General features: G+C 39.4%; 1 protein-coding gene and 1 long non-coding RNA gene across 3 annotated transcripts in view; one reads left to right on the top strand and one right to left on the bottom strand.

Annotated features, from left to right (window-relative positions):
- The first annotated feature begins 7,503 nt into the window (after positions 1–7,503).
- The window catches only part of LOC138191194 (uncharacterized), a 214,539-nt gene continuing 197,844 nt past the window's right edge, over positions 7,504–24,198 (top strand). Inside the window, exons 1-4 of one of the 2 annotated variants that reach the window (XR_011177530.1) lie at positions 9,792–10,138; positions 10,532–10,645; positions 10,908–10,979; positions 11,471–12,557. Coding sequence is in view for 1 of the 2 variants with exons in the window: in XM_069137461.1 (XP_068993562.1) it covers positions 7,643–7,663; positions 10,532–10,645; positions 10,908–10,955 (183 nt within the window). In the remaining variant the exon portion in view is untranslated. Of the gene's footprint in view, positions 7,664–9,791; positions 10,139–10,531; positions 10,646–10,907; positions 10,980–11,470; positions 12,558–24,198 lie in introns of those variants that run through there. The other variant, XM_069137461.1, reaches the window with a different exon arrangement.
- LOC138191196 (uncharacterized) overlaps positions 22,520–24,198 on the bottom strand; it is an 8,628-nt gene continuing 6,949 nt past the window's right edge. Inside the window, exons 2-3 of the long non-coding RNA XR_011177533.1 lie at positions 22,959–23,018; positions 22,520–22,567 (exon numbers count right to left, since the gene is read on the bottom strand). This is a non-coding gene — a long non-coding RNA (uncharacterized lncRNA). The remainder of the gene's footprint in view (positions 22,568–22,958; positions 23,019–24,198) is intronic.

Here is a 24,198-nt window from a genome sequence, read left to right on the forward strand (position 1 = left end):
TAGAGTAAAGAAAAGTGAGAAAAATAATGAAATGAATATGTCGCATCTTACAGAAATAAAAAACAATACTTAAATATTATAAGTAAGCCAGCCAACAGCGAGATAAAAGAGAACACCGTGCACTCGCATAATACATACAATAACGTAATAGAATAACGGAAAATCATAATCTTAAATTATTACACAAAAGAAAAGAAAAATAATAATTACCATATTAACATTAACTGATATATATATATATATACCTCTTCTGTACATATATATATTAAAGAATAACAATTACGCATTGTTTTTTGATGATATACTATAATGATTAATTTGTGAATAAGTAAAATGATGTAGTGTAATATAATTATGTTATATATTTGGAGTATATAATATAATTGTATTATCGTACGCGACGGTATAAATATTATAAATACACGATAATTATTATTACTACTACTACTACTACTACTACTACTACTACTACTACTACTACTACTACTACTACTACTACTACTCTACTACTACTACTACTCTACTACTACTACTACTCTACTACTACTACTCTACTACTACTACTACTACTACATACATTAAATACTACTATTATATGCATGATGAGGTAAAAATTAATAGGCGAATGAAAGAAAAGAAAAAAAAACAAACCATTGTCCTTGTATCGTTCGTATGTACTTAGGCAAAGGCAAGTATACAGCGTAGTTTGGGAAAAAAAAGAAGTTATATAAAACAGATCGTAGATCTAGACTGAAAAGGGGTTCCTGACTTGTGTATGTATCGTTTCTGTAAATTTAACCAGAGAAATCGTAACGATGGCATTTATTGTAGAACAGATTTACTGACGATCGGATCGTCGTCGTTATATTATTTTATGAAAATATCGATCCCTTCCCATGCACGTGTAATCTATAGTAAGATAATCTTTCTATCATCTAAGCTCTCAAGTCGGCTCTTCACAGCGTGATGTACGCATACATGAGTGTGTGTGTATGTGTGTGTGGGTGTGTGTAAAAATTTCGAACCGGTGATACAGAATACTCTGGGTTTTTGGGAATCCCTAGCAATAGAAGAAAGAAATAAAAAATAATTGAAAAAAAAAAACAACCGAAATCAATGTTTGAATACTGTGATGTATTGACACGCCACTCGTTTCTTGATTAAAAAAAAAAAACATGAAATAAAAAATAATATGCTAGCATAATAGATTATTATTTAACGGCAACTGAACCAATGCTCAAGGATACTGTTGGTTTAAAGTAATAAAGAAAACCCGTAATAAGAACGTAATAATAAATTACGAGTTTTTTTTATAAATCTAATTCTCTTTTTGTCTCTTTCTATCTATTCTATCTATCTATCTTTTACCGTCTAAAACCTGAGCGTGTAATTACACGGTGCAATATAAGGATAACTTTTTTTTCATGCGCATGTCCAGTCGATAAGTTTTCATTTCAATATTGAAGGATCTACATACGTAACGTAATAATAATACTATATATATGCTGTATGCGAATGAATTACTTATTATTTAAATTGATGTTTTTAATTACAAATATTGCCTTGTCATTATCATTACCTGCACTATTACAATGTATATTTCACAAAAGATATTATTCTTGACCAATGGCAGAGTGCTTACATAGCTAATGTACAGTTATCTTGATTCTGCACGGATTGAATTCTTTAATCCCATTTGATGTTCGTTGGATGAACAAAAAATGTAATTCCTGTCTCGAAGCTCATTCCTGTCCAAATTTTTGCAAAAACCAACGAGTTCGTTGTCTTATTGAAAATAAAAATGAAAATTATTGAGATTTGTGCCTACACACTTCAAAACTCCGGAATGAATCGGTTCGATAAACGCCAAATTGAAAATTAAAAACAAAACTTGAAATTTTTAGTAATAGTTTTAGGTATAATTATATTGAGACTAGATTATGCAATAGTTATCACATTATAGCAGTAGCTCTGTAGCAACTTAATCACATAGTAGATAATATTTCGTGCATGCTGTTGTAAAATACAGTCGTGTAGAAATGGAAGCATTGTTTTTCTACTATGTTTTTTATTACACAATGTACCTACCATATAGATCGTTCTGTATGCGATTTTATTCCAATTTCGATCGTTTTTCACCGGGATTCATCAAGTGATATCAAAGCTTGCAAATATTTTAGCAAATAGGTACAACAACGATTTCGCGAAGGGGTATTCAGCGTGAAATAATAATTCCACGTCGGCAGTTTTTCAGCTTCCGCAAAATTTATGGACATTATAATTAATTTTATCTGCGAATCAATAAGAATTATTGAAAATCGTTGAGTCATAGGTCGATAATCCAATTACCCCTCTTCAGCCGACACGGGATAAAAATTTTTAGGCAATTCTGATAAGAGTTAAAAAAGAGCCATTGCATATGCACGCAGCGTCACGTCAACACGTATATATTACATCTTACCGGTCATAAATTTCACGACGAGGAATAACGAAGAAGCGTGACGGAGATTATCCATTTTCTTTAATTTCCGCCGTCAACTCGAATCTCTACGTGTATGAAAACTCGCCAAGACGTGCCGACAGTGCAGACAGATGGATGAGCTTTTATATCTTGGAAATTTAGGGAAGCGGCCGGATTCAAAGGTGGCATACTAAATCGAACACGGCATTGTTCGTGGGGGGAAAAGACGAAATAACGGAGCATAAACTTTTCCTCCGTTTACGTCGAAAGTTCAAACTCTCGGTTTGTTTTTTACTGGTCAATTCTTACCTATTATTTTAATTTATTTAATGTTTCTATTGCCAACGGATCTTCGATAAGTGACAGATTTCTTCTCTACATGTACGTAATTGCATCGGAGTGATTTCTGTATTACACTAATCCATATTGTAATATCGTAGTATCCACCCGTCATTTCCGTTACAATGTTCAGGACACCGTTTGAGAAACTTTCATCGACCTTATGCCTCGAGCATAACTACAACTAGACAGAGTTTAGTTTATAGAACCTCTGCAGCCAATTAAATTACTCGGTAGGTACTTGGAATTCGCGTGCGATACGCCCGTTAATATAATTAATGCAACTCAAACTACGCCTAGTCGTACGTATAGTGTACATGCATGACGAGAGTGCTGAAGCCTTGTTGAAACGAACGATCATTATCGACCTAAAATTGTGGAAAATTAATGAAGTTCGGACGTTTCTAAGCTGAGGTCAATTTTAACTACCAAAGTCGTGGTTGTATAAATTTACATCTCTTACAGTTTTAGATGAATGAATTGCTTCGAGCTATCATAACGACTTGAAAGGTCATTGATTTTTTTCCATCCCTATCGATATAGTTTTGATTATATTTTTGATAAAAAAATAAACATCATATTCTTATCTCAGGCTGAACGACAAGCGGATCAAAGAAGCGCTAATTGCGAAGGCGAAGGTCGCGCTAACGAGTTTCCAGGGTGATAATTCCACTTGCTTGAGATTTGTACAACAAGCACTTCTCCGAAAGCGTAAAACAAGCTAGTCCCTTGTCACATTCGCATAGCTTCATCCCTTTGGCAGCCTCCCAGTTCTAATTGGAGAAGACTTGTTGTATACAGTATTTCCTTCCCATGTAGACCCTGAACAATTCGTGAAATCATGACAATGTAACCGGGTTGCCCAGTCGCGCCCTAAAAAGCAGGGACATTGTCCCGGATGTAGATTCGCGACCCTTGGATCAACCCCTTCATAATCCTGCACGTATAACGTTCGCGGTGTTGGAAATAGTCGCAGAACGACGAAATAACCGAACACATATCGATACCCCCGAGGTCTCCTCGATATGTTTGACACGTTCGCCAGCGGCCTGCCGTTTCGTCCGTCTCACCTCGTTCGACTTGCGTTATGTGTAACGTGAAAATGGTCGAGGGGGTTTGCGAACCGAAGGTAGCTGTGGAGTGATGTGAGGAAAATAGCGCGCGGGGGAGGAGACGATTGCGTGAACGATCGGGGGAGAAGAATTTGACGAGGAGAAAGAAAGAAAGAAAGAAAGAAAAAAAGTTTCGACGCTTTCCTTCGGGAACGGCTGCGGTGAACGCCAACCTTGTTGGCGCGAGTCCTCCATATCTTATGAGACTCGTACAAGTTTCGCTCTAGTCGTTACGAACTACCAAAGTAGATATCGCAAGCATAAGAAATATCCAGAAATAAAAAAGGAGAGTGATTGACAATAACGAGAGGAGAATAGAGGGGTACGAAATGGTAGCGTGTGACTTTACGTAAATATATCCATGTTACGCGTATTACCTCGGCTTTGCATTCACGGATAAGGAATCCGATCAGAAACACTTCGGGAATCTATACGAATGTCCCTCGAGACTGGGAAGCGCATATTATGGTACATCGGCACGTATGCATTATAAAAGGTTCGGGAGAGGCGAGAAGGAATTTTGAAAATTGGTCAAATTCAGTTGGCGCGAGGCGTTGGAAGAGGTTTGTGGAGGTGGGTGTAACTTCGGCAACGTTGAAAGAAATTTGGAACGGAGACGTGGCATCGAGCACCTTATACGTACGGTTAAAAAGCTAAGCTCGAGTCTGGAGAGACGAGACGCCTTTAAACTCACTTGGGAAAATCGCAGGGAGCCGTCAAGTGTATAAATACTGCTCTCGTATACATGTGTGTACATAGGCATACAAACATGTACACGCCGCGACGGGGGATTAATTCCAAAAAGCCGTTTAGGTCCCGACCTGCAACGTGGCGAGTATGCCCATAAACTCTCAAAGAGATATCTCTCAACCCTCCCTGTTGACATTTAGGGCTAGATAATTTCCGCCAACAATACAATCTTGCAGCCGGTGGATTTCACCCCCCGAACTAACGCCTCGCAACCACCACCCCTGTGCTTGTGTTCGTGTATGTACGTGCGTGTGTGTACCTTTGGCTCTCGGGACACCGGAGTAATTAGTGTTTCTCTGTTGCGTTCCCGGTATCGACGCAGATACGTGCGTTTTATGCGGGTGATCGCTTCGTGTAATAGACGGGAAATTGAGCCCTTGCAACGCCACGCATCCCACGTACATGTACAATCTGCACGCTTCCTATTGTACCTATAAGGTGCAGTGTCCCGCAATTTGCGGATAGTTAGCTTGTACATCGTTGCTGCGGTGGGTGATAAATTAGGGTGTTAAACTGTGAGTGAAATTTTTTTATCGCGAATATTCACCAAGGGGTGACGCAACGTAGGGGTGCAACATCCCTTGGCGGGTGGAAAAATTTCAAATGAGACATTACGATGTTTATAATAAAGAGCTGAGAGAATACTACGAAAATTTTCGGTTTTTTCGGCTGTAACTGGTACAATCCGCCGATCACAGCGACTTCCTGTAACGATACTACGTTGGAATAGGGTTTGAAAAGATTGACGCTGGCCTTTTTTTTATACCGCCGGAAATTTAGCTGCCAAAATTCAAAGGGGTTAGATATTAGATGTTAGATGTTTATTGAATATTTCCAAAGTAATGTTGGAAAACGTAAGGGTTGGCCTTCTTTTCTTCGCGATTTCTGATGACGAATATATTCTCGTCTCAGAATCGATTTGCCCGACCATTTTCCCACTGATTGATATCAAGAACAGCGTAGGACAAACAGTTGAGGGAATATGCAGAAATTTGTTATTCGCAAATAAATTTCCATCCGCTGCTCGATATTATTGATACGACTTGATACGACTTGATACTGCGCGCAATCGTTCTCACTCTATCCTATAATAATCAAATAAACTCAATAACGCGTATATGACCTCGCAAAAGTTGTTAGTAATCTAACTTGATCGTCAAGAATTTGGAACTATTGATAAAGTTTTATAGGAATCTCGTGTGATCGACTTTAAACCGATTACCTTAATTTACGGCTCTGATAATTTTCTCTCATATCCGCTTCCCTTAGACCAAACGATAGTCCGGGTTAACAGCGTCATGATGTGACTTGGAAAAATTAAGTTTAAGCTACTGGTTTACTGATTGACAAGCCTCACTCAAAGTCGACCCAATAGAAGAGAAGAAATAGCGAATTCAGTTCGCTTTTCCATTCCGCACCCCCTTAATTGCCATTGTTAAATTTTCACACTGATGATCCTTGGAATGAATTGTAAATCCGTGTATTTTATCCGTTGGCAATTGATACAAACCATCGCGACTTATTTGAATTGAAAATTTATGTTCACATTCCGGATGACATGGCGAGTCTTTATACAAGGTATGCATAGATATCTAGAATACCACGCCTTGCGAATTAGCTTTCCAGACAGAGATGAATGATGAATTTTAAGGACTGCATTATCGTTGTTGAATACTCTATGCCTCGTGGGAAACGACAATCTGTAACGATAAAATTGATGCACCGGATCGTCGTCGACTTTAACTTATAAAATGTCCTACCATTTTCGAACACCTCCTACCTCCCCCTGCCACCTCCGACCATCAATGGCCACTATCGACCACCCCCTATCACCTTCTGCCAGCGCCGACCACCTCCTACCATTTCCGAACACCTCCAACTATCCTATTGACCTATATTACTAGATTAGCTATGATATGAAAAGAGATTCTATTCGACGCGCGCTCGATGTATCCCACAACACTAATATTCAAAATTATTCCAACAACTTTTCATTTGCTCTCTCGATCTTGAATTTTCATAGGCATAGAATCGAAACGCTGTTTTAGCTGGTCGCAAGTGAAGTATCTGCGTTGGGTGGAGGAACAGAATTGTTTTTCGAAAAGTATTCGGATGGAAAAAAATTCAGAGTAACTGTAATACATCACGGATGCGCTAATTTTGATCGAGATAAAATGGATGCTCCGTATATGAGACAGTATTTAACGCTGCGTAGTGATTTAAAGACCTAAGAAGGTGATAGGGAGAGAAAGAACGAAGCTTCTTAACACTTCGAGTGTATTTTAACACACATTTGAAAGATACGAGCAAAATTTTTCATCATCCAACTGTCGCAGAACGGCAGCGTTATTAGCCGACCCGTTCACTGAAGAATATATCTTCAGTCAACGGCTGACCATCGAAGGGCCTGGCCGCTTGAGTCTGGAATCGGCAGGAGACATAAAGTGCGTATTTCTTGTATGAAATGTGAAAACTAAAATGATTATACATCATATCATATCATCGTACATCACACATCATACATCATACATCATACATCATCATACATAGTATTAAAGGTCGAAACCAAAGTTCCGATGTCGGATGTTCAGAAAGTGACGTCACCAACTTACAATCAGCTAGCCGAATTCCTCAGTCTGGAACGAACCGCGCAGTAGAGCGGACGGATGAGAGTCGCGCTCCGCAAATTTCGAGTACCGGGTTCTCAACCTCTCGGATCCCGCGCTTCGGGTCCGCTACGCGGTGAAACTCGACTTCCAGGATAAGCGCTCCGTGGTTCCTGGTTCATATTTACAATAAATTATTTCAATTCGTTTTTCGCGCAAGCCCAAATTCGGTAGCTGTCAGTGGGCTAATAAAATTTCTATAACTTTATAATCTTCTCATAATCTTTTCGGTGAAATATATCGATAAAAAAATTACGTTAAACCTTTTCTATGAAAAAAAGATGGAATAGCAAAAAGATTTGGATAGGCCATCTATGGTGAAAGTAAAAAAGAAAGTAAGTACCTTTGTATTATACAGCATCCTAGCATGATGTTTAGGACATTTGTAATGTGATACAGCTACATTTGCTTCGGCTTGCAGTTTTTTAACAATATCACTCATTTCGATGTTCAAATTTTGAACTTTGGCAATAATGTAATGCTATGATATAAATTATGCTCATTTAATGCGATGGTTCTCCACTAACTAGATAGCTATGTGTCTATTAAGTAACGAAATGGATGAATATTTACTTGATAAAGACTCAATGGTAGCGTCAAAGTACTTCTTACTATAACTGTGGTTAAAACTATGGTTGCCCACCATGGTAAACCGGTCGTAGACTGAAATGTGACCAAAGTATCTTGTACAAATTCAGCAGGTGTGCTCTCCGATATATCTTTCCAAACTCCAGTTAACCGGACTTGCGGTACATACTGTGTCGTTTCACTTGAGAATTGCCTGACTCTAAAATGTTTAGGATGGAGAACCGTATAGCGAGTGCGATTGGCGAGCAATAACATCGAATTAATCAAGGGTTTGCTGCAATTTCTTGAAATGTTGATTCCGGTGTGTGAAGAACGTAAACCCGTTGCACTCTGTGTATTGAACTGAGACGGCGTATTTCGATCGAAATTAAATAAACTATCTTTACCTGCAACGGGTGACATAGTCTTCGACGTGTGAATTAAAAATGTTAGACTATTTCCACTGTCAATGTGACTGGCGCCCTGGTTCAGGTTAAGGTTATGAGTTGATCGCCGTAGATAACTCACGAGTCTCACATTGACTGAACACATTGATGCAGCATGTGTGAAATTTAGACTTCGTTGGAAGTAAAAATTATAGTTTACGGAACGTAGCATTTCAATGATATAATTTCAGTATCTTCGAATAACCTCTCACAAGTCAAGCAGGCTCGATGGCGCGTCGGAAGACCGTTTAGAGCATGTTTTATGGTTCAGGAAAATGCTGTTGCTCCGTTAGCGCTCCGTAGCAGGCATCCGTCTCCTCTGCTGCGGCCTATGTTTAATTGGGATTCGAGCGCTCCGCTGTCGGAAAGCGACGTCTGATGCGCGGTGAGTACGAATAAAGATAGCATTAAACCGGCAGCATTTTAACGCTGACTGAAGAATATAACGACGGATAACCCTGGGTAAATTTTTGTGACCAGTTTTCGGCGAGCAAATGTGCCCGGGTGGACCTGGGAGCGTAGGAGAATAAATTTCTTCCACACTTCGTAGCAAAACAGTGATTTAATTAAAGTATGGGTACCCGAGAGAAGAATGTGTACATAGATCATGAATAATAATGGACCAGATGTAATAATGATGCGGAGACCAGAAAGTATGAATGCATATGCGGTCCGTGTCAATACAAATATATATGATCCATTTTCCAGGAGACAAACTAGATTTTCTGCAATAATACGGCTATAATAGGAGAATGGTAGAATCATTCATTTCGAAATGGGATTCTATTCGACACGCGCTCGATGTATTCCATAACATTATTGTTCATAATTATTCCAACTTTTCATTTGCTCTCTCGCTCCTGAATTTTCCTAGGCATAGAATCGAAACGCTGTTTTAGCCAGTGGCGAGTAGAGTATCTACGTTGGGTAGAGAAGCAGAATTGTTTTCAAAAAGTGGTCGTATGGAAAAAAATTCATAGCCACTGTGATACATCACGTATGCGCCAATTTTGATCGGGATAAAATGCATGCTCCGTATATGAGACAGTATTTAACGCAGTGGCATGATTCAAATACCTAAAAAGGTGATTGTCGGCGATTTCTTTTTTTTTTTTGATAAAGAGAGAAAGAACTAAGCTTCTTAAATCTTCTAGTGTATTTTAACACACATTTGAAAGGTAAGAGCAAAAATTTTTATCATCCGACTGTAGTAGAACGGCAGCGTTATTAGCTGACCCGTTGACTGAAGAATATGTCTTTAGTCAAAGGCTGACCATCGAAGGGCCAAAGCCGCTGGAATCGGCAGGAAAGATAACATGCGTATTTCTTGTCTGTAATGTGAAGACTAAAATCATTATACATCTTGTCATATCATAGATCATACATCATACATCATAAATAGTATTGAAATTCGAAACCAAAGTTTGGATGATCGGATGTTCAGAAAGTGACGTCACCGAAATTTTTTTTTCTCTTGACGTCATCGATCTATAGTAATCAGTCTGTCGAATCGAATTCCTCAGTCTGGAAACAACCGCGCAGTAGAGCGGACGTTTGAAAATCGTGCTCCGCAGATTGCGAGTACCGGGTTCTCTACCACCTGGATCCTGCGCTCTAGGTTCGCTTCTTGGTGCACCTCGAGTTCCAGGACAAGCGCTCCGTAGTTTCTAGGCTCCAGGTCCTCTACCTGATGAAACTCGACTTTTAGGCGAGCGCTCCGTATTTTCGGCGCTCCAGGTCCGCTACCTGGTGAAACTCGACTTCCAGGACAAGGTGGAGGAGAAGGATTTCTACACAGTGAGTATATTTTTATAATATTTGAAGGCAATTGTAATTATATTGTATCTAACATTATTTTAACTTCTCATGTATACAATAAATTATTTCAATTGATTTTTCGTGCAAGCCCAAATTCAGAAGCTATCAATGCGTTTGCCAAGTTTCTAATTTTTCATAATTTTCCTACGATCTTCTTGGTGAAATCTGTCAAAGAAAAAATTATAATAATCCTTCAGCAGTATTCTTCATGTGTTCTAATACTGAAAATATTTTTTAGTATTCGAGATGTTATTATATAGCTATAAATGCGCTAATGAAATTTATTATATTGGATGAATTGATTGATTATACTAATCCTTACACAATATTTTCGATATGTTCTTATACTGAAAATATTTATGACTATTGAAGGTACAACCCAAGGTGGTTATCGGTGGTCGTTGGAGGTGGTCGGAGGTGGACGAGGAGGAGGACGAGGAAGACGAGGAAAACAAGGTGGACGAGGAGGACGAGGATTTGTGCTCGGTGAGTAAAACATTTATATAATATTAATTGGCAATTGCATTTATATTGTATTTCAAATTTTTCAAACTTGTCATCTTTACAATAAATTCTTTCAATTCATTTTTCGCGCAAGCTCAAATTTAGTAGCTGTCAGTGCGCTAATAAAATTTCTATAACTTTATAATCTTCTCATAATCTTTTTGGTGAAATATGTCGATAAAAAAATTACATTAAAACTTAAACGGTATTTTTGATTTGTTCTCATCCTGAAAATATTTATTAGTATTCGAAGTATAACTCGAGGTGGTTGGAGGTGGTCGAGCTGGACGAGGTGGAGGACGAGGATTCGTGCTCGGTGAGTTTAAAATTTTTACAATATTTGACGAAGTAGAATCAGCATCAGGAGTAGGATCAGGGGGAGATGTAGAAATAGGAGTCGAAGTAGGAGTAGTGGTAGGAATAGGACTCGGAGTAGGAATATGAGTAGAAGTAGGAATAGTAGGAGTTGGAGTGGGATTAGGAGTAGGAGTAGTCGGAGTAGGAATAGGAGTAGTCGTCGTAGTAGGAGTAGGAGTAGGAGTAGGAGTAGGAGTAGGAGTGGGAGTAGGAGTAGGGGCAGAAGTAGGTAGGGCGGGGTGGGTCGTGTGAGGGGAGGGGAGGGGTGGGAAGGGGATATTATCATAGCAAGTTATCAGTAATAAGCAATTGCGGGTCAAATATTAGCTTACTTTTGTGAGTATTTATGAATATAGCCTCTATGAATATTCATTGTTGGTGTATAAGGTCTGGAAACGTACCTACTTTCTGTAAGAGATTTTGAAGATTTTCAACATACTTATGCTTCAGTTTTGTGCCCCACCAAGTGATCCACTAGGACATATCCTCCGACGTGACATCGCTGTGCTACGTATAAAGAAGAAAAGATTTATTAAGATGCAAGTCGCTCCTCTCTTCTTGTCATTGTGCTTTCAGCCATTGTTGTGCTGTGTGTTTAAAATTTAGGACAGTATATAATATAGAATAACAGGTACAGCTACGAATATAGCACTACAATAAATCTTATAGAAATGAGCTCTCATGGAGATTTCTCTGTATTTATAACTCGACGCGAGAAGGCAAAAATCAATGTAATGCCATCTGTAAGGTAATTGGACTCGTATTTGCACTACGAGAACTCGTTGGGCATTTTGCGGTGAAGTTTGAAAAATTGTTGTACAAGACATTATATAACTATAAAAATGGATAAAAAATATTATCTCTAATTGTGATTGTAGCTAATACAGCTCTAACCGTATATTGATTATGTTAATGATCTATTGTGACAAGATCGGAATTAGATAAGCTCTCTAAATACTTATTTCCAGTCTATTAATTTATATCATGTATATGTAAATGTATATTTCTTCAGTTTATACAATCACTACACTAGGATTACCCTTGCCACGTTTTATGTTGCGCTTGTGTAATTTGTATATTATTAACCTTACGTTTTACTCTATTTGCGACAAGTTGTGAGTGTTTCTAATTTCTTGGCAATTATTTATGTACATGTATGTGTATATATGTATATGTATACTTATGCATGTGTATATACATATATACAGAGAGGTATACACAGAGGTTTTAGTATATTTACATACGGATTTCTGTGTATAGGTATACTTGAACTAAAATATCCTTATCTCTAATACGGAGTTCTTCGTAATTCGCATTTGTTCTTGTAACCCAATGTACTACATACGATGGCAAAAATCTAGACCCAACTTAACTGAGTCTCAAAGCCCTGTTGACATGAAAGCAGCTATTCGATAGAAATTATAGTTTATAGTTTACACAGCCTATTGCATGATATTTCATTATAAATACGTATGTTTCAATGTATTTAGGAATAATTTATCAAATGTACAGAGGTCATGTGCAAATAATAAATGAATTCGACCGCAGTTTGATGTATTCATTAGAGCTTTAACAATAAATTTAAGGTTTGTTACTTCTTTTATTTTATTATGGATAATCAAAAACATTTCCGACTATTCGTGCTGTGGAAGCATGGGGATTAAACCAAATGTAGCAAAAGATTAGAAACAGTGTATGTAGAGTACGGGTATTTTTTTAATAATGCAAACACGTGCCGCTAGCTTAGTTTTGACATATTTAGAATACCACGCCTTGCGAATTAGCTTTCCAGACAGAGATGAATGATGAATTTTAAGGACTGCATTATCGTTGTTGAATACTCTATGCCTCGTGGGAAACGACAATCTGTAACGATAAAATTGATGCACCGGATCGTCGTCGACTTTAACTTATAAAATGTCCTACCATTTCCGAACACCTCCAACCATCCTATTTACCTATATTACTAGATTAGCTATGATATGAAAAGAGATTCTATTCGACGCGCGCTCGATGTATCCCATAACACTAATATTCAAAATTATTCAAACAACTTTTCATTTGCTCTCTCGATCTTGAATTTTCATAGGCATAGAATCGAAACGCTGTTTTAGCTGGTCGCAAGTGAAGTATCTGCGTTGGGTGGAGGAGCAGAATTGTATTTCGAAAATTATTCGGATGGAAAAAAATTCCGAGTAACTGTAATACATCACGGATGCGCTAATTTTGAACGAGACGAAATGGATGCTCCGTATATGAGACAGTATTTAACGCTGCGTAGTGATTTAAAGACCTAAGAAGGTGATAGGGAGAGAAAGAACGGAGCTTCTTAACACTTCGAGTGTATTTTAACACACATTTGAAAGATACGAGCAAAATTTTTCATCATCCAACTGTCGCAGAACGGCAGCGTTATTAGCCGACCCGTTCACTGAAGAATATATCTTCGGTCAACGGCTGACCATCGAAGGGCCTGGCCGCTTGAGTCTGGAATCGGCAGGAGAGATAAGGTGTGTATTTCTTGTACGAAATGTGAAAGCTAAAGTCATTATACATCATATCATATCATCGTACATCACGCATCATACGTCATACATCATACATCATCGTACATAGTATTGAAGGTCGAAACCAAAGTTCCGACGTCGGATGTTTAGAAAGTGACGTCACCAACTTAGAATCAGCTAGCCGAATTCCTCAGTCTGGAAACAACCGCGCAGTAGAGCGGACGGATGAGAGTCGCGCTCCGCAAATTTCGAGTGCCGGGTTCTCAACCTCTCGGATCCCGCGCTTCGAGTCCGCTACGTATTTCGAGTACCGGGTTCTCAACCTCCCGGATCCCGCGCTTCGGGTCCGCTACGCGGTGAAACTCGACTTCCAGGATAAGCGCTCCGTGGTTCCTGGTTCATATTTACAAGAAATTATTTCAATTCGTTTTTCGCGCAAGCCCAAATTCGGTAGCTGTCAGTGGGCTGATGAAATTTCTCGACTTCCAGAATAAGCGCTCCGTGGTTCCTGGTCCATGTTTACAATAAATTATTTCAATTCGTTTTTCGCGCAAGCCGAAATTCAGTAGCTGTCAGTCCGCTGATGAAATTTCTCGACTTCCAGGATAAGCGCTCCGTGATTCCTGGTCCATGTTTACAATAAATTATTTCAATTCGTTTTTCGCGCAAGCCGAAATTCAGTAGCTGTCAGTCCGCTGATGAAATTTCTCGACTTCCAGGATAAGCGCTCCGTGGTTCCTGGTCCATGTTTACAATAAATTATTTCAATTCGTTTTTCGCGCAAGCCGAAATTCAGTAGCTGTCAGTCCGCTGATGAAATTTCTCGACTTCCAGGATAAGCGCTCCGTGATTCCTGGTCCATGTTTACAATAAATTATTTCAATTCGTTTTTCGCGCAATCCCAAATTCGGTAGCTGTCAGTCCGCTGATAAAATTTCTCGACTTCCAGGATAAGCGCTCCGTGGTTCCTGGTTCATGTTTACAATAAATTATTTCAATTCGTTTTTCGCGCAAGCCGAAATTCAGTAGCTGTCAGTCCGCTGATGAAATTTCTCGACTTCCAGGATAAGCGCTCCGTGGTTCCTGGTCCATGTTTACAATAAATTATTTCAATTCGTTTTTCGCGCAATCCCAAATTCGGTAGCTGTCAGTCCGCTAATAAAATTTCTCGACTTCCAGGATGAGCGCTTCGTGGTTCCTGGTTCATGTTTACAATGAATTATTTCAATTCGTTTTTCGCGCAAGCCGAAATTCAGTAGCTGTCAGTCCGCTGATGAAATTTCTCGACTTCCAGGATAAGCGCTCCGTGATTCCTGGTCCATGTTTACAATAAATTATTTCAATTCGTTTTTCGCGCAAGCCGAAATTCAGTAACTGTCAGTACGCTAATAAAATTTCTATAACTTTATAATCTTCTTATAATCTTTTTGGTAAAATACGTCGATAAAAAAATTATATTAAACCTTACACATTATCTTCGATTTGTTCTCATGCTGAAAATATTTATTAGTATTCGAGGTATAACTCGAGGTGGTTGGCGGTGGTTGAAGGTGTTCGGAGTTGGACGAGGAGGAGGACGAGGAAGACAAGGAGATGAAGGTGGACGAGGATTTGTGCTCGGTGAGTAAAACACTTTTATAATATTTGATGGCAATTGTAATTATATTTGATCGGAAATATTTCAAAATAGTCATGTTTACATTAAATTATTTCAATTCATTTTTTGCGCAAGCACATATTCAGTAGCTACGAATAAGCTTATACAATTCATTATATTATTAAACAATTAACTAATTATATCAATCCTTATACAATATTTTTGATGTGTTCCTATACTGAAAATATTTACATTAAATTATTTCAATTCATTTTTCGCGCAAGCCTATATTCAGTAGCTGCGAATAAGCTTATACAATTTATTATATTATTAAACAATTAATCAATTATATTAATCCTTATACAATATTTTTGATGTGTTCCTATACTGAAAATATTTACATTAAATTATTTCAATTCATTTTTCGCGCAAGCACATATTCAGTAGCTGCGAATAAGCTTATACAATTTATTATATTATTAAACAATTAATCAATTATATTAATCCTTATACAATATTTTTGATGTGTTCCTATACTGAAAATATTTACATTAAATTATTTCAATTCATTTTTCGCGCAAGCACATATTCAGTAGCTGCGAATAAGCTTATACAATTTATTCTACTATCAATTAATTAATTAATTATATTAATCCTTACACAATATTTTTGATGTGTTCTCATACTGAAAATATTTATCACTATTCCAGGTATAACCCGAGGTGGTTGGCGGTCGTTGGAGGTGGTCGGAGGTGGACGAGGTGGACCAGGAGGAGGACGAGGACCAGGAGGAGGACGCGGTGGACGAGGAGGAGGCGGGGTGGGTCATGGGAGAGGAGGGGCGGGGGAGGGGGAGGGGAGGGGGAGGGGAGGGGCAGAGGTGGGAGGGGAAGGGAGGGAAAGGGGGGGGGGGGGGGAGGGGGGGGAGGGGAAAGGGGAAGGGAGAGGGGGAAGGGGAAGGGGGAGGGGGAGGGGGCGGGAGGAAGGGAGGGCAGGAGGGGGGCGGGGAGGGTGGGAGGGAGGAGGAGGGAGGGAGGGAGGGTGGGCGGGAGGTAGGGGGGGGGGGGGGGGACGGATGTCAGTGCGAACCCGTTGGAGTTAATAGAGCAGAACCGCCTCCCCGTCCTCCCGCTCTCCCCCCCTCCCTCCAGCCCGCCCTCCCTCCCTCCCGCCCTCCCACCCTCCCCGCCCCCCCCTCCTGCCCTCCCTCCCCCTCCCCTTCCCCCCTCGCGCCCTTCCCCCTTTCCCCGCCCCCTCCCCCTCCCCTTTCCCGCCCCTTCCCCTCCCACCTCTGCCCCTCCCCTCCCCCACCCCCGCCCCTCCTCTCTCACGACCCACCCCGCCTCCTCCTCGTCCACCGCGTCCTCCTCCTGGTCCTCGTCCACCTCGTCCACCTCCGACCACCTCCAACGACCGCCAACCACCTCGGGTTATACCTGGAATAGTGATAAATATTTTCAGTATGAGAACACATCAAAAATATTGTGTAAGGATTAATATGATTAATTAATTAATTGATAGTAGAATAAATTGTATAAGCTTAATCGTAGCTACTGAATATGTGCTTGCGCGAAAAATGAATTGAAATAATTTAATGTAAACATGACTATTTTGAAATATTTCCGATCAAATATAATTACAATTGCCATCAAATATTATAAAAGTGTTTTACTCACCGAGCACAAATCCTCGTCCACCTTCATCTCCTTGTCTTCCTCGTCCTCCTCCTCGTCCAACTCCGAACACCTTCAACCACCGCCAACCACCTCGAGTTATACCTCGAATACTAATAATTATTTTCAGCATGAGAACAAATCAAAGATAATGTGTAAGGTTTAATATAATTTTTTTATCGACGTATTTTACCAAAAAGATTATAAGAAGATTATAAAGTTATAGAAATTTTATTAGCGTACTGACAGTTACTGAAGTTCGGCTTGCGCGAAAAACGAATTGAAATAATTTATTGTAAACATGGACCAGGAACCACGGAGCGCTTATCCTGGAAGTCGAGAAATTTCATCAGCGGACTGACAGCTACTGAATTTCGGCTTGCGCGAAAAACGAATTGAAATAATTTGTTGTAAACATGGACCAGGAACCACGGAGCGCTTATCCTGGAAGTCGAGAAATTTTATTAGCGGACTGACAGCTACCGAATTTGGGATTGCGCGAAAGACGAATTGAAATAATTTATTGTAAACATGGACCAGGAACCACGGAGCGCTTATCCTGGAAGTCGAGAAATTTTATTAGCGGACTGACAGCTACCGAATTGGGATTGCGCGAAAAAACGAATTGAAATAATTTATTGTAAACATGGACCAGGAACCACGGAGCGCTTATCCTGGAAGTCGAGAAATTTCATTAGCGGACTGACAGCTACCGAATTTGGGATTGCGCGAAAGACGAATTGAAATAATTTATTGTAAACATGGACCAGGAACCACGGAGCGCTTATCCTGGAAGTCGAGAAATTTCATCAGCGGACTGACAGCTACTGAATTTCGGCTTGCGCGAAAAACGAATTGAAATAATTTATTGTAAACATGAACCAGGAACCACGGAGCGCTTATCCTGGAAGTCGAGAAATTTTATTAGCGGACTGACAGCTACCGAATTTGGGATTGCGCGAAAAACGAATTGAAATAATTTATTGTAAACATGGACCAGGAACCACGGAGCGCTTATCCTGGAAGTCGAGAAATTTCATCAGCGGACTGACAGCTACTGAATTTCGGCTTGCGCGAAAAACGAATTGAAATAATTTATTGTAAACATGGACCAGGAACCACGGAGCGCTTATCCTGGAAGTCGAGAAATTTCATCAGCGGACTGACAGCTACTGAATTTCGGCTTGCGCGAAAAACGAATTGAAATAATTTATTGTAAACATGGACCAGGAATCACGGAGCGCTTATCCTGGAAGTCGAGAAATTTCATCAGCGGACTGACAGCTACTGAATTTCGGCTTGCGCGAAAAACGAATTGAAATAATTTATTGTAAACATGGACCAGGAACCACGGAGCGCTTATCCTGGAAGTCGAGAAATTTCATCAGCGGACTGACAGCTACTGAATTTCGGCTTGCGCGAAAAACGAATTGAAATAATTTATTGTAAACATGGACCAGGAACCACGGAGCGCTTATCCTGGAAGTCGAGAAATTTCATCAGCGGACTGACAGCTACTGAATTTCGGCTTGCGCGAAAAACGAATTGAAATAATTTATTGTAAACATGGACCAGGAACCACGGAGCGCTTATCCTGGAAGTCGAGAAATTTCATCAGCGGACTGACAGCTACTGAATTTCGGCTTGCGCGAAAAACGAATTGAAATAATTTATTGTAAACATGGACCAGGAATCACGGAGCGCTTATCCTGGAAGTCGAGAAATTTCATCAGCGGACTGACAGCTACTGAATTTCGGCTTGCGCGAAAAACGAATTGAAATAATTTATTGTAAACATGGACCAGGAACCACGGAGCGCTTATCCTGGAAGTCGAGAAATTTCATCAGCGGACTGACAGCTACTGAATTTCGGCTTGCGCGAAAAAACGAATTGAAATAATTTATTGTAAACATGGACCAGGAATCACGGAGCGCTTATCCTGGAAGTCGAGAAATTTCATCAGCGGACTGACAGCTACTGAATTTCGGCTTGCGCGAAAAACGAATTGAAATAATTTATTGTAAACATGGACCAGGAACCACGGAGCGCTTATCCTGGAAGTCGAGAAATTTCATCAGCGGACTGACAGCTACTGAATTTCGGCTTGCGCGAAAAACGAATTGAAATAATTTATTGTAAACATGGACCAGGAATCACGGAGCGCTTATCCTGGAAGTCGAGAAATTTCATCAGCGGACTGACAGCTACTGAATTTCGGCTTGCGCGGAAAAACGAATTGAAATAATTTATTGTAAACATGGACCAGGAACCACGGAGCGCTTATTCTGGAAGTCGAGAAATTTCATCAGCCACTGACAGCTACCGAATTTGGGCTTGCGCGAAAAACGAATTGAAATAATTTCTTGTAAATATGAACCAGGAACCACGGAGGCGCTTATCCTGGAAGTCGAGTTTCACCGCGTAGCGGACCGAAGCGCGGGATCCGGGAGGTTGAGAACCCGGGTACTCGAAATACGTAGCGGACTCGAAGCGCGGGATCCGAGAGGTTGAGAAACCCGGCACTCGAAATTTGCGGAGCGCGACTCTCATCCGTCCGCTCTACTGCGCGGTTGTTTCCAGACTGAGGAATTCGGCTAGCTGATTCTAAGTTGGTGACGTCACTTTCTAAACATCCGACGTCGGAACTTTGGTTTCGACCTTCAATACTATGTACGATGATGTATGATGTATGACGTATGATGCGTGATGTACGATGATATGATATGATGTATAATGACTTTAGCTTTCACATTTCGTACAAGAAATACACACCTTATCTCTCCTGCCGATTCAGACTCAAGCGGCCAGGCCCTTCGATGGTCAGCCGTTGACCGAAGATATATTCTTCAGTGAACGGGTCGGCTAATAACGCTGCCGTTCTGCGACAGTTGGATGATGAAAAATTTTGCTCGTATCTTTTCAAATGTGTGTTAAATACACTCGAAGTGTTAAGAAGCTCCGTTCTTTCTCTCCCTATCACCTTCTTAGGTCTTTAAATCACTACGCAGCGTTAAATACTGTCTCATATACGGAGCATCCATTTCGTCTCGTTCAAAATTAGCGCATCCGTGATGTATTACAGTTACTCGGAATTTTTTTCCATCCGAATAATTTTCGAAATACAATTCTGCTCCTCCACCCAACGCAGATACTTCACTTGCGACCAGCTAAAACAGCGTTTCGATTCTATGCCTATGAAAATTCAAGATCGAGAGAGCAAATGAAAAGTTGTTTGAATAATTTTGAATATTAGTGTTATGGGATACATCGAGCGCGCGTCGATAGAATCTCTTTTCATATCATAGCTAATCTAGTAATATAGGTAAATAGGATGGTTGGAGGTGTTCGGAAATGGTAGGACATTTTATAAGTTAAAGTCGACGACGATCCCGGTGCATCAATTTTATCGTTACAGATTGTCGTTTCCCACGAGGCATAGAGTATTCAACACGATAATGCAGTCCTTAAAATTCATCATTCATCTCTGTCTGGAAAGCTAATTCGCAAGGCGTGGTATTCTAAATATGTCAAAACTAAGCTAGCGGCACGTGTTTGCATTATTAAAAAAATACCCGTACTCTACATACACTGTTTCTAATCTTTTGCTACATTTGGTTTAATCCCCATGCTTCCACAGCACGAATAGTCGGAAATGTTTTTGATTATCCATAATAAAATAAAAGAAGTAACAAACCTTAAATTTATTGTTAAAGCTCTAATGAATACATCAAACTGCGGTCGAATTCATTTATTATTTGCACATGACCTCTGTACATTTGATAAATTATTCCTAAATACATTGAACATACGTATTTATAATGAAATATCATGCAATAGGCTGTGTAAACTATAAACTATAATTTCTATCGAATAGCTGCTTTCATGTCAACAGGGCTTGAGACTCAGTTAAGTTGGGTCTAGATTTTTGCCATCGTATGTAGTACATTGGGTTACAAGAACAAATGCGAATTACGAAGAACTCCGTATTAGAGATAAGGATATTTTAGTTCAAGTATACCTATACACAGAAATCCGTATGTAAATATACTAAAACCTCTGTGTATACCTCTCTGTATATATGTATATACACATGCATAAGTATACATATACATATATACACATACATGTACATAAATAATTGCCACGAAATTAGAAACACTCACAACTTGTCGCAAATAGGAGTAAAACGTAAGGTTAATAATATACAAATTACACAAGCGCAACATAAAACGTGGCAAGGGTAATCCTAGTGTAGTGATTGTATAAACTGAAGAAATATACATTTACATATACATGATATAAATTAATAGACTGGAAATAAGTATTTAGAGAGCTTATCTAATTCCGATCTTGTCACAATAGATCATTAACATAATCAATATACGGTTAGAGCTGTATTAGCTACAATCACAATTAGAGATAATATTTTTTATCCATTTTTATAGTTATATAATGTCTTGTACAACCATTTTTCAAACTTCACCGCAAAATGCCCAACGAGTTCTCGTAGTGCAAATACGAGTCCAATTACCTTACAGATGGCATTACATTGATTTTTGCCTTCTCGCGTCGAGTTATAAATACAGAGAAATCTCCATGAGAGCTCATTTCTATAAGATTTATTGTAGTGCTATATTCGTAGCTGTACCTGTTATTCTATATTATATACTGTCCTAAATTTTAAACACACAGCACAACAAATGGCTGAAAGCACAATGACAAGAAGAGAGGAGCGACTTGCATCTTAATAAATCTTTTCTTCTTTATACGTAGCACAGCGATGTCACGTCGGAGGATATGTCCTAGTGGATCACTTGGTGGGGCACAAACTGAAGCATAAGTATGTTGAAAATCTTCAAAATCTCTTACAGAAGTAGGTACGTTTCCAGACCTTATACACCAACAATGAATATTCATAGAGGCTATATTCATAAATACTCACAAAAGTAAGCTAATATTTGACCCGCAATTGCTTATTACTGATAACTTGCTATGATAATATCCCCTTCCCACCCCTCCCCTCCCCTCACACGACCCACCCCGCCCTACCTACTTCTGCCCCTCCTACCTACTCCCACTCCTACTCCTACTCCTACTCCTTACTCCTACTCCTACTACGACGACTACTCCTATTCCTACTCCGACTACTCCTACTCCTAATCCCACTCCAACTCCTACTATTCCTACTTCTACTCATATCCTACTCCCGAGTCCTATTCCTACCACTACTCCTACTTCGACTCCTATTTCTACATCTCCCCTGATCCTACTCCTGATGCTGATTTCTACTTCGTCAAATATTGTAAAAATTTTAAACTCACCGAGCACGAATCCTCGTCCTCCACCTCGTCCAGCTCGACCACCTCCAACCACCTCGAGTTATACTTCGAATACTAATAAATATTTTCAGGATGAGAACAAATCAAAATACCGTTTAAGTTTTAATGTAATTTTTTTATCGACATATTTCACCAAAAAGATTATGAGAAGATTATAAAGTTATAGAAATTTTATTAGCGCACTGACAGCTACTAAATTTGAGCTTGCGCGAAAAATGAATTGAAAGAATTTATTGTAAAGATGACAAGTTTGAAAAATTTGAAATACAATATAAATGCAATTGCCAATTAATATTATATAAATGTTTTACTCACCGAGCACAAATCCTCGTCCTCCTCGTCCACCTTGTTTTCCTCGTCTTCCTCGTCCTCCTCCTCGTCTCACCTCCGACCACCTCCAACGACCACCGATAACCACCTTGGGTTGTACCTTCAATAGTCATAAATATTTTCAGTATAAGAACATATCGAAAATATTGTGTAAGGATTAGTATAATCAATCAATTCATCAATATAATAAATTTCATTAGCGCATTTATAGCTATATAATAACATCTCGAATACTAAAAAATATTTTCAGTATTAGAACACATGAAGAATACTGCTGAAGGATTATTATAATTTTTTCTTTGACAGATTTCACCAAGAAGATCGTAGGAAAATTATGAAAAATTAGAAACTTGGCAAACGCATTGATAGCTTCTGAATTTGGGCTTGCACGAAAAATCAATTGAAATATTTATTGTATACATGAGAAGTTAAAATAATGTTAGATACAATATAATTACAATTGCCTTCAAATATTATAAAAATATACTCACTGTGTAGAAATCCTTCTCCTCCACCTTGTCCTGGAAGTCGAGTTTCACCAGGTAGCGGACCTGGAGCGCCGAAAATACGGAGCCGCTCGCCTAAAAGTCGAGTTTCATCAGGTAGAGGACCTGGAGCCTAGAAACCTACGGAGCGCTTGTCCTGGAACTCGAGGTGCACCAAGAAGCGAACCTAGAGCGCAGGATCCAGGTGGTAGAGAACCCGGTACTCGCAATCTGCGGAGCACGATTTCAAACGTCCGCTCTACTTGCGCGGTTGTTTCCAGACTGAGGAATTCGATTCGACAGACTGATTACTATAGATCGATGACGTCAAGAGAAAAAAAAATTTCGGTGACGTCACTTTCTGAACATCCGATCATCCAAACTTTGGTTTTCGATTTCAATACTATTTATGATGTATGATGTATGATCTATGATATGACAAGATGTATAATGATTTTAGTCTTCACATTACAGACAAGAAATACGCATGTTATCTTTCCTGCCGATTCAGCGGCTTTGGCCCTTCGATGGTCAGCCTTTGACTAAAGACATATTCTTCAGTCAACGGGTCAGCTAATAACGCTGCCGTTCTACTACAGTCGGATGATAAAAATTTTTGCTCTTTACCTTTCAAATGTGTGTTAAAAATACACTAGAAGATTTAAGAAGCTTAGTTCTTTCTCTCTTTATCAAAAAAAAAAAAGAAATCGCCGACAATCACCTTTTTAGGTATTTGAATCATGCCACTGCGTTAAATACTGTCTCATATACGGAGCATGCATTTTATCCCGATCAAAATTGGCGCATACGTGATGTATCACTGTGGCTATGAATTTTTTTCCATACGACCACTTTTTGAAAACAATTCTGCTTCTCTACCCAACGTAGATACTCTACTCGCCACTGGCTAAAACAGCGTTTCGATTCTATGCCTAGGAAAATTCAGGAGCGAGAGAGCAAATGAAAAGTGGAATAATTATGAACAATAATGTTATGGGAATACATCGAGCGCGTGTCGAATAGAATCCCATTTCGAATGAATGATTCTACCATTCTCCTATTATAGCCGTATTATTGCAGAAAATCTAGTTTGTCTCCTGGAAAATGGATCATATATATTTGTATTGACACGGACCGCATATGCATTCATACTTTCTGGTCTCCGCATCATTATTACATCTGGTCCATTATTATTCATGATCTATGTACACATTCTTCTCTCGGGTACCCATACTTTAATTAAAAT

This window comes from Neodiprion pinetum, chromosome 1 (assembly GCF_021155775.2).
Source record: "Neodiprion pinetum isolate iyNeoPine1 chromosome 1, iyNeoPine1.2, whole genome shotgun sequence".
Classification (NCBI taxonomy): domain Eukaryota; kingdom Metazoa; phylum Arthropoda; class Insecta; order Hymenoptera; family Diprionidae; genus Neodiprion; species Neodiprion pinetum.